The sequence below is a fragment of the Zea mays genome, chromosome 9 (genome assembly GCF_902167145.1).
Source record: "Zea mays cultivar B73 chromosome 9, Zm-B73-REFERENCE-NAM-5.0, whole genome shotgun sequence".
Classification (NCBI taxonomy): domain Eukaryota; kingdom Viridiplantae; phylum Streptophyta; class Magnoliopsida; order Poales; family Poaceae; genus Zea; species Zea mays.
The window spans coordinates 148,447,448-148,458,808 of NC_050104.1; the positions used below are offsets into that span (position 1 = coordinate 148,447,448).

The window sequence follows — 11,361 nt, forward strand, 5'->3', positions numbered from 1 at the left end:
GTTAAAAAAAATATGATTGCAACTTCTGGTCTGGTGTAATTGCAACTGCTGGTCTGATGTGATTGCAACTTCTATATAACTAGATGCAACTGCTTGTCTGGTTCAAAAATTATAGCATTCTGTCGGAAGCGTGCGGGAGGGACGAAGACGAAGCGTCGATTCGGCCTGGGTGGGGCGGTTGGCTCGGACCAGGTGCTCCTGGCGCGTAGGTTCGGCCTGGGTGCATTCTCTATATTGAATGCACTCAGGTGTAATATATAAATACAGTATATATATATATATATAAGGAAGAGGTAATGGAAGCCCTGGGCTTCCGTTAGTGGGAGAAGCCCCAGCCAGGACGCCAACCAGGTCGCGGTCGGCCCACTGTACACGAGCATGCGTCAGCCATGCATATGATAGCCACGAATCCTAGATGAGACGTGACAGGCGATATACGCACGCATAAATATATGTAGAAATGTGCATAAATCATGCATAGAAGGAATCTTTTGGGCCACGAATCACGGGAACGAATATTACCATGTGTACACCGTTTACGACTGCATAACGATGTGTAACATGAAAGCGTAAACCATGCAACATTTAAATATCCACCGGTTTGAGATAAGGAAAGACGTGCTCCACGTTCGCGTAAATAAAGGCATAGCTACGGGAGGAAACAAATTCTCATTTACAGCCGCTCGTCCACGTTCGTATCTGTGATATTGGCGGCGGTTAACGATTGCATAACGATGAGTAAATAAACCGTTTACGACTGCATAACGATGTGTAACATGATAGCATAAACCATGCATTATATAAATCTTGATCGGTTTGATATAAGGAAAGATGTGCTGCATAATCGCGTAAATAAAGGGACAGTTACGGTATGAGGAGCATTAGTAGAAGGAAATAAATTTTAATTTACAGCCGCAGTTCGTGGGTTCTGCTCGGGCAGATTCCAGCGTAAAACGTGAGCTAAAACAGCGTAAATGAGTACGAAATTTAGCGTAAATCATATATCTGTTTTGTAACAGCAAACGAAGCCCAAAATTACGGCGTGAAAATCGTGTGCACCCAATCGTGCGCGGGTTCTGGCTAGGGCAGATTCCGGCGTAAAACGTGTGCTAAAACAACGTAAATGAATACGAAATTCACGTAAATTATAGACCTGTTTCGTAACAGCGAATGAGGTCCGAAAATTACGGCGTGAAAATTGATCACGTTCGATCGTGCACGGATTTTGGCTTGGTCAAATTTCAGCGTAAAACGTGAACCAAACAGCGTAAATGGGTACAAATTTTATCGTACATTATCAATCTATTTCGTAACGACGAATGTGATCTAAATTACGGCGTGAAAATCGCGCTCCGATCGTGCTCGGGTTCTAGGTCCGGTGGATTTAAGCGTAAAACGTGATCCGAAACAGCGTAAATGGATACGAATTTTAGCGTAAATCAATGATCTGTTTTGTAACGACGAATGTGGCACTTGCTTTTTAGTGGAAGCGTAAAATGCAATAAGAGCTATCGTAAAATTTTGTTTGAAAATGTATAAATCACGATGGTCATAGACGACATGATGACGACGTAGATGCCCCTGAGCGCCGCCGACTTCTTGACGCGCTTGAGCAGCTCGTACCCGGTCATCCCAGGCATCCAGTAGTCGGTGATGATCATGCTGACGTCGGGGAGCAGGTCCATCGCGAGCAACTCCAGCGCGCGCGTCGCCGACTCCACGACGGTGACCCTGTACCTGGAGCCGCGCAGGATCCTAGCGATCGCGGCGCGGTCCACGGATTTGTTGTCCACCGCCAGCACGTGCTTCTCCAGCTCCGACGCGTCCACGGGCACCACCGCCTTCCTGTTGTCGTTGGCCTTGGGTGCAAGGGACGGCGCCACAGATGCTGGAGCGGCGGCGGCGGCGGTGGCCATCGCAGAGACGGACGGGACAACCGCCGTTGTCGTCGGGCCTAGGGTGCGCTGTCGTCGTCCGTCCGCTTCGACAGCGCCGTCACCGCTTGCCCGCCTGCCTCGGAGCGTCGTTGTCGCTTGTTCCTGGTGGAGCGCCGCCGTTGGTCACCTGCCTCGAGGCGACACCGCTGCTGGCCCCAGGATCACCACCGCTCGCACGTCCGAGGGAACCGCCGCCGCCGCTAAAACCTAATCCCTAGCGGCGTGGGGGTGTTTTTATAGTGTCGGTGTGGGACTGAATAATTGTGAACGCGTGGGCCGGATCGTGGGCCCGATGCACGTAATATGCGCAGACTATATTTGCATAAACTGATACACACATCAGCATAACTCGTATTATAATTTAGCGTAAGCACAGTTAAGTACAATAAGCCAAAAAGGATTTGGTGCAGTCTGCGCACCTGATCAGGGCTTCCTGTAGTTAAATAGAGCCCAGAGCTCTAAATAATATATATATATATATATATATATATATATATATATATATATATATATATATATATATATATATATATATATATATATATATATATATATATATATATATATATGTGTGTGTGTGTGTGTGTGTGTGTGTGTGTGTTAAAAGGACCAACTTATAAGTTTTCGCCCAAATCCCTCGAATGTCAAGAACGCCTACGAAAAGAAGCCTAGCCCTTCGCGCACGTCAGCCAGCAGATGTTGGAGTACTCGAGGCTCGCCAGCGCCGCTAACGCGCTCTTGCAAGACGTCGACTCCTTCGCCGCGGAAGGTGCATCCTCGGTGCTACACCGAACGTCGGGTATCGTCGACGGCGAGCCTCCTGTGGCTGTGACCCTCTTTCAGCGCCACTAGCGCCATGAGACAACGAAAAGGCCGAACCCCGTCCCGTGGTCGCGAGGAGGGCCACGGAGACAACGACCACTGCGACGCCTGGTAGATGATGTGTGCCCGTTGCCGACTTGCCGTCATCATCGGAGGCCTGTCGGGGTCGATGAGGTCCGCTGGGGTGCACGGACGGAGCGTGGGCAGCCCCCACGCTGTACATGTTGCTTGGGACGCAGCAAGAATGGGGGAGGCAGTGAGGCACGATGCGGGAGAATCACGACGAGATTGAAAAACAGGGTAGAGAGAAGGGAGGAAGAAGGTTAAAATAGGCAATACTAATGTACACACGCGAGCGTAGATAACAGTAAAGACCAAAATTTTGGGTCTACTAATGACAGTCACCAGATATCATGAATTATAATTGCATCGTTAAAACACTCGATTTTCTGCATATATCTGAAAACCCCGTTAGATTGTCCTCAACTCATTGCTTTGCTTCGATGTCAAGCAGTCAGACGTGTTTAACACAAATTCTACGACGTGCTTCGGGTTTAGCATTTGCTTTGGTTATAAAACACAGCTGGTTGAGGGTATCAATGAGATAAAGGCGAACGAAGCACTGGCAATGCTTAACAGACCAGGAAATGACTAACGCCAGCAGCGTAAATAGCACTCTTTATTGACAACGAACGTAGCGGAATGTTTAACCTTCAATACAGTGCTTATTTATATCCAACACACCGCCCAATCGGCAACTACTTATTAGCATCATACAATGGTGATATCACCCCCCATGTTTGCCGCCAACCGACCCAAAAATCCTCTGCATAGCTAAACAAGGAAAAATGGTGCTGTTCGTCCCATGTCTAAACAAAGGGGACTGAGGTTTATGATCCATCCGAGACAACAGATGAAAAAATGATTTGTTCCGGGAACAAAGGCCATCAAAGATTGTACATCGGCTACATGGGACGATCTCAATCTTCTTCCTCACGAATCAGCGCAAAGGAGAATGGGGCGAACTTGTAACCATCACCTTCATAGAACTTGTTCTGGAACTCCACCCAGTGAAGCCTCAGTGCGTGAAGGAATGCACTCAGGGTCTCCATAACAAGCAGGACACCAACCGTGGCAAATATGAAGACGATGATGCCAATAATAAGGATGATGACATTGTTAAACCTACAAGAAACAATGGCATTTGAGAAAATGCTAAAATGTTTATTCTAAGGGCTCGAGAGACTTGTTTGCTTACCCCCATGCCATGAGTAGTACTTTATCGTAGAATACAGTGGACAACTCGGAGTGTGCAAGACTGAAGGGAGAATATCAGTAGCTCGTTAGTAGCCATTGAAGTTATAAAAAAAACTTGTTTGGCTGCACTCCAATCTATCCATGTGGATTAGGGTGCAGCCACACAAGCCCTTAGGAAGTATGGGATGTTGTGTAGGTGAGGCTGTGTAAATAAAGACATAATGCTTGAAGTAACACTACCTCAGAGCCCAAAGGCGAAGGTACGAAGCTGTGTTTGAGACTGCACCAAGAACAAATTCGATCGTGTGAATCAGCTGGTGAACAAAAACTTCGCTGAACTCAAACTCCTCATGGTCATGTGCTTCCTCATGATGTTCCCCCAGCTCTGCTCCCACTGATTCATCAACGCCCTGAAGCATTGCGTACTGGTGACCTTGATGCCTCTGATTGAAAAGAAATGGAAAAACAGTCAGTGTAAAAGTGAACTGCAGCCACATAACATCAAGTCACCGATAGAATGTGGGATACTGTATGAACGTACTTGCTGATGTTGCTTCTTCAATAGAAGAGGTTTTGGAATCAACATCCAAGGCACAGACACCAGAGCAAGCAGAAGTAGAACAAGCTGCATTGGAAAAGGCAAAAATGGTTAGGCATGATAGACCAGTCTGCTTCACAGAAGAGAACTTATCAACAAGGAATATAGACCTGCACTGTCTTCTGGCCACTAAACAACTGGTTTTCACCAATCTCATCTGTTGGGCTAAGGAACATGTAGATCATAACATGGTATAGATCTGCTTTTGACCCCGTGCACCACTTAATAATAATAAGCAAGGACAGGTAACCAAATAAGCTGTTCAAGAAGATCAGCTGGGGAATGAACTGGTACCTGTTTCAAAGGAGTAAGCGTGGAAAAATCATAATCTGTTGTCTGTAACAACGCTGTTAAAGGATCACATGCTTCTTCACGATTGTTGTAGTCCTCATCTCAAAATGGAATGTCAAATTGTCTGCTAAAAGGTGAATAAACTTACCACACATTAAGACTGTTCCTAAAAAATTTTGCATTGAAGTAGCTGATCACAATCCCAAGGTTCATTTGTGCAACTCCAAGAAGAATGGACATCTTCATCTTCAGTGAATTGAGAAACGGCAGCTCGCTGCGGCTACCATGCCAAACAGGGTCCACACCAAAAGGGTATGCATCTCTTACCTTAATTAGTCCTTCAGTAGTAGCATCACTATGAACAAGTGGGGAAATTAATGAGCCAGATAAATGTGCAGTTCTATAAATAAATAAGCATAGGTTTATTTATTTCATTTTCCTTACCTACAAGAAGAATCACGGCATGCATAGGCAGATTTACCAAAAAGCCCAAATGGAACAGAGAAAAATTCATTGTATATTAATCCTGTGTAGATTGAAAAAACTGCCATCATCATAATTACATAACGCCCACCAAACATCATCTCCATTATGTCTCCAAGTTTCTGTGATAAAAAAAGATGTAACAGCAGCATGAACAAAGAAATTATTAACAAAACGAAGTTCTGACATATCCCAGATACTTAAGTAAAAAGCTCTTCGGGAATACAGTGTGTTCCAATTCCAAAACAGGTTGTAGAATTGTATCACTACAGATACACAGATAAATGAAGCAAAATGCAATCAAGACTAGAGGACAAACCTGTGAAGCTAGTTTCTTCTCCCGTATTATCAGATAAAGTGTTGCAAGTAACAAGCAAATCCCATGGCCCCAATCACCAAACATGACGGCAAATAGAAAAGGGAAAGTCACGATGGTGAATACTCCAGGATTTGCTTCTTGATATTTGGCTACACTGTACCACATGGAACACAGCATCAACACTTATCCACCTTACAGTCTTGAGCCAAACCTCAAATGACATTAATTCCACTTCTTTAATTACAAAAAATAAGCAGTCCATGTTAGCCTTTGTCTAAGGAAGTAATTTGTGTTTCTAAAAATAAAATATTGATTTTTGACAGAAATATTAAGCAAATAACTGTCAATTAATGTTGTTAACACTAACCTTTATCAATAATCGCTACACATATTAAGAAAAATGTACACTTGACACAAACACAACAGTTCGTTAGCATTAGTTACACAAAAATATTCACCGTCATTTATGCCACTTGTCCCATGTGCAGTAAATGCAAGGGTAATTAGAAAACATACCCATATGCATCAACAATTTCCTGGAACGCTGAAGTAAATTTATTTGTCTGGAAATATGTTGGTGGAGATTCTTTTGTGTTGAGAACTTCAAATATTGAACCAACTTGGGATTTGCTATTAACAGTAGCACGCTGAAGAGCATCTTGAATCTGAGAAGTTCCATTGTAAATCATTTCCATTCAAATGTCAAAAGGGTACCAGGAAGGCAGCCAGGAAACATAGAGTATTAGAGTGGATATTCTAATTACCTGAATGCTTGCAAAAACTGGACTCCAGCCCTCAGCAACTAGGCATTTCTTCGTAACATCAACGCTCAGCATGTTCAAGGTGTGATAAATTGCTTTTTCCTTCTTCACCTGTAGCATTGATTTTGAAATTTAGTGATAATGAAAACTGTGACATTAGATAAATAATACTCCCTCCGTCTCAAAATAGTAGTCGTTTTATTGTTTTTTATGTCTATATTCAAATGGATGATGATGAATCTAAACACATATATAGAACACATGCATAAAAAAATATATGAAGCCACAAATTCTCTAAAACGACTAATATTTTGGCACGGACGGAGTAGAATGCAAATTAAAGCAATAAGTAACTTTAAAATGACAAATTTCATCAAATTCATGGAGAAAACAAGTGAAGCTTACCAGATGGTTCCACTGTTCAAAATCAGAAGCAATATTTTTTAGTATACTGTCACGATGAGCTAAACCCATGTCAATTGTTGCCTTCAACTCTGAGATCTTTCCAGATACCTATAAGATCTTAAAATTCAGACCATATCATGGATTTATAAATACTGATACAGAGAGACTCTCATATTAGTGCCTCAGGCCTCAGCCTTAATTCAACAACAACAACAAAGCTTTTTAGTCCCAAGCAAGTTGGGATAGGCTAGAGTTGAAACCCAACAGAAGCCACAAATCAAGGTTCAGATTCATTTTTGAAAACTCAGCCCTAATTCAAGCATAGCCTTAATTCAAAACTCTTAAAAATGCAAACATAGCCAGCAAATCATTTTTGAGCAATCAACAACACTTAGGTAAGAAAATGTTCGGCTGGTACTTAAAATGATTATAGTGCAATCTTAATACTAAGGCAGATTCATTTGTGAGCGGAAATAAGTATCCAACGTGAGCATGACCATCCAGTAGCATCAGAACAGGATTTAATTGCACACACATATCACATGCAAAGCACATACATGTACAAAAGGACATTGTTCTTCACATGCCGAATTTTCCAACATGAATTTCTAGTTCACTACAATCTATTCTAAACCACGTAATAGGTAATACATCAGAAGTCCATCTACCACAAAGAACTCAAATAAGGAATATCAGCAAACATAGTATTTCAAGTGTCGACCTCCTGAACAGCATGAAGTTGTTTGCTAACATCTTCTGGGAATGGGTAACGGTTCGCATTGAAGGCATCACATATCTTCAGAATTTTGGTTTTTGCCCTCTCTCCAGAGTAGAATATAACAAATGCATTCTTCGTTACCTGCATAACCATACAAAAGGTTGGCAGATAAGTCCAAGCAAAGAATAAACAAGCTTAAAGTTAGAACGGCACAATTAGTGTGCTGGTAAATGGGAAGCATTATCAAGTGTAGCAATCGTCAGTCATGAATTAATCACTTGAATACCAAAATAGTCGTGAAGTCATAAGTATCAGTGTTAGTGCAACCAGAATCGTCCTAGTATCTGTACTGAGTGTGCCTACCATTTCTTTTGGTACAAAGAATAGTTATATTTATGCCATTCAGATTTTTCTTCCTAGCTGTGTATATGAATAAGAACCATTATCAATGCAGATATTTTGAAAGGGCCAGTAACGAAAAAAATCCAAAAAAATAAAATGCTAGAAAATATGTGCCAACCTTCTCCCCAGAAACTGGGTCAGTGACAGGCTCATCAACAGGCTCCTGCCTAAGGAAAATGTTACCCCTTGTGGCACGGAATAAGATCCGTTCGAAAGCCATTGCCTTTTCCTTTGGAACAAGGCCACTCAATGAACCAAGCTTCACTTGTTTTGATGGATCAGTTGACATCTCCTAAAAGAATACAACCAATGTGTCGAATTAAAAAGGGATATAATAAAAAAGATGAGATGAGGAGGGGCGATGCTCCTTTATCAAAACAATCATTTTTTACCTGTTCCAACAGAGGGCTCTCCAGTGAAGTTTGACCAGATTGATTTGCCTCCAATTCCCTTTGTTGTGATGCAGCAGTTCTTTGAGCTGAATAGAAAAAATCACCAGCCTAAAAAACAATTAATTAGAAGCTTGGTGCCAGACATTGTGCGGGTACCTTGGCCAATATACTAAAGTTGTAGAATGAGCACAGGGTGAGAAGGGAAACTGGCTCTCTAAATTAGTTCATACTAGGATGACATCAGAACATGTATACACAATCAAGCGGCAGACAGTATCCTGCTCATTAATACATTTATGCATACAATGTGTTGCTAGGTGAACAATATCAACATGGGAAAAGGGAGCTTATATAGATCATAAAGGAGTTATTACAGTGGGCAAATACATGGCATGTTTCCTCCATTAAATTGCCATAAAACTAGAGGTAACTGAGGCAACAGATGCAACTGGCAATACTCAATCAGGCCCTCACAGTAAATGATTACATAGAAATATAAAAAAAAGAACAGAATGAAAAACCAATTCGTAGTAGCTAGAGATTATGTAATTCAAACCGAAGGTAATATTAGAAATGGCGCATATTTGTGCAGAGTGATTCGCAGGAAATAAACTAGCAACAGAAAGAAATAAAATATCTAATGGGCCTGACCTACTACTACTCTATTTGATATACATAACATGATGCCAAAATACGCAGCTAAGGTATATCCGATCCAACAGAATACTTTCAGAAAGTTATACCTTTTGGAGAACAGTATGGTACTCTAATAGCTCATTGTAGGTCCTCAGTAACTTTTCATTGTTTGCATTGACTTCAGTTAGCTCAGCTTCCAGTTCTCCAAGCTTTATCTGTTATTAGGCAGAGTTAAAACAGCAGCTCAAGATTTATTGTGCATTATAAGGGAGCATCCCATTGACTAATATACCTCCAAGTCATCAAAATCCAGATGAGTTTCATTTAGTTGTGTAGGACCTATGTCAGCTTTTGACATCTGCTCCTTAAAAAACCTCAATTTACGAGCCATTTCACTACACCTTTTGATCTGCAAGAAAGTAGAGTAGAACAACAAACATAACATGGAAAACCATATAACACATAGGTAATTAATCCTAATTGCACTTTATATAGCGAATAAATAAAAGTGAGGTCGACTATGGTTTAGGAAAATGTCAAGTTTATATAGCTTGTCAAGGTTACACCCTAGCTTATCATAAAGGGGTTAATCTCATGAATAGCAAAAGATAGTCAGTAATGAGAAGAGAGTGCATATTGATGACAACATCAAAGTAATGTTAAGGCAAAATTAAGATGAAATTGATGCCAATGTAACTGGGGTATGTACCTGGGCAGCATATGTACGTTGAAACGGGCTCTTCTCTGCATTAAGCTGTGGCGAAAAAAAGTAATCAGATTAACAGTAAAATCAACCGGTAAAATAATCAGCACCTAGAGCGGGCATCAAAAGCACACCATCACGGTCAGCTAATGAAGCACAATATCATACCAATGGTAAATTTTAGCAGGAGCTGTTACTTTCATTGACTACTGGAAATTCTGCATATGTGAGATAATTCCCAATAAAAAACATTCATCATGTGCTAAACTCCTGGTTCCGACTACAACCAATCTCACCAATGTGAACCATTATACCGCTATTCCAATGTTGGAGAACAGTAAAGAGCAAAAAATTGCACGTCGTAGCTGCAAATTCCCAATTTTGTAGTGTCGACAGGAAACCCTGACTAACTCCCAGAAAGCCCCGATCACAAAGTCCTACTTATCACCTAGCCACTATCATAGATCGAAAGGGGATCCAGCTCCGGAGCAAGTGGGATCATCCGCCGCCCCCCCCCCCCCCCCCCCCCCCCCCCACGGGAAACCTAAAAATACTTTAAGCCAGGAACTGCGTGATCGAAGGGACGAGCAGGGGCAGGCGGCCTTACGTCTTTGAACTGGAGGAGGCCGAGGTCGCCGAGATAGGAGACTGTGAGGTGCGCAGACTCAGCGGGTATGATGACCTGCACCAGCTGCATCGCCTCCGACCGCATCAGATCCATCGGCGGGCAGCACCCGCCTCCGCCACCACGCGCCATGGCTGGCGTGCGCGCGTGCCCCGCCGGGTCAGCAGCCGACGCGCTGGTCCTCTGTCAGATCCCTGGAGATCCGACGAGGTGTTTCGGATCGGAATAGCGCGGGCTGAGCGGATCTCCGGCGGGTCCGGCAGTGACCTGATCGGTTCCTCGCGTCGTGAGGAGGTAGAGACAACCGGGGGGGGGGGGGGGGGGGGGGGGGGGGGCGAGGGCCGGGGATCATGTGGCCATTACGTGGCGGGGCATAGCACCGATGGGACTCTGACCCGTGGGACCCAGGTGCCAGAGTTCAGATCTAGGTGCGTTTGGATTGCGGTTTGGGAATAAACAGTACTATAAAAACGAACGAGATATATCTTAAATAAGTAAATTTCTTAAATAACCGTCAAAATGTCTTAAATTAGTTTGAATCCTTCTGGCTAATTGTTTGACATAGCTACGATACATTTGGAGTTTTATCTAATAGATGTCTAAAACATAGTAAATAGATACCTTCATTCTCAAATATTTGTCAACCGATGTTGGTGTTTCGAACCTCCGCTCCGACAAGTAAATTTCTATGTGCGTGTCCTGGGTTTCGGACGGTGTGTTCGGTGGGCACACAATTTTATGTTGGTTCGGGTAGAACATCCCTACATCCAGTTTTCGGCGGCTCGCGCTACCGGCACCTCTCTTGCTCGATGCTCGTAGTAGAGGTTATAAGCGGGTTACAAGCGAGCCAAAGAGGGAGTAAATGCTCCCAAGTCTCTTACGAGGGGTGGCCCTAAAGACTACGGAACTGGAGTCCTACGCTAAGCCTTGGCTCTGGCCTCCAAGTATTTGTGGGCGTATGCGGTTGCCTCCTGCCGAGTGTCTTCTGTCTTGGGTCTTCTCTAGTTCGTCT

General features: G+C 43.1%; 2 protein-coding genes across 2 annotated transcripts; both read right to left on the reverse strand.

Moving 5' to 3' along the window:
- Positions 1-1,508: 1,508 nt before the first annotated feature.
- On the reverse strand, positions 1,509-1,916 carry LOC103640377 (two-component response regulator ORR6-like). The gene has a single exon (XM_008662969.1). It carries the CDS (start codon positions 1,914-1,916, stop codon positions 1,509-1,511), a length of 408 nt encoding a protein of 135 aa, XP_008661191.1.
- Positions 1,917-3,407: 1,491 nt separating this feature from the next.
- Positions 3,408-10,790, reverse strand: LOC103639351 (V-type proton ATPase subunit a3). The gene is made up of 18 exons (XM_020544404.2): positions 10,332-10,790; positions 9,731-9,775; positions 9,314-9,430; positions 9,129-9,236; positions 8,386-8,493; positions 8,112-8,285; positions 7,595-7,732; positions 6,874-6,981; positions 6,472-6,579; positions 6,224-6,372; positions 5,708-5,861; positions 5,350-5,510; positions 5,054-5,260; positions 4,725-4,908; positions 4,558-4,641; positions 4,257-4,459; positions 4,018-4,077; positions 3,408-3,944 (listed from the first exon to the last, which is right to left on the reverse strand). The coding sequence occupies exons 1-18, from the start codon at positions 10,479-10,481 to the stop codon at positions 3,740-3,742; spliced, it is 2,463 nt and encodes an 820-aa protein (XP_020399993.1). The 5' UTR covers positions 10,482-10,790; the 3' UTR covers positions 3,408-3,739.
- Between the last annotated feature and the right edge of the window lie 571 nt (positions 10,791-11,361).

Coding starts and splice junctions, on each gene's coding strand:
- LOC103639351 (XM_020544404.2), bottom strand. CDS start 10,481: ATGGCGCGTGGTGGCGGAGGCGGGTGCTGCCCGCCGATGGATCTGATG. Junction 6,373..6,471: donor CAGTTTTTGCAAGCATTCAG/GTAATTAGAATA, acceptor GGAACTTCTCAG/ATTCAAGATGCTCTTCAGCG. Junction 4,642..4,724: donor GTGGCCAGAAGACAGTGCAG/GTCTATATTCCT, acceptor TTTCCAATGCAG/CTTGTTCTACTTCTGCTTGC.
- LOC103640377 (XM_008662969.1), bottom strand. CDS start 1,916: ATGGCCACCGCCGCCGCCGCCGCTCCAGCATCTGTGGCGCCGTCCCTT.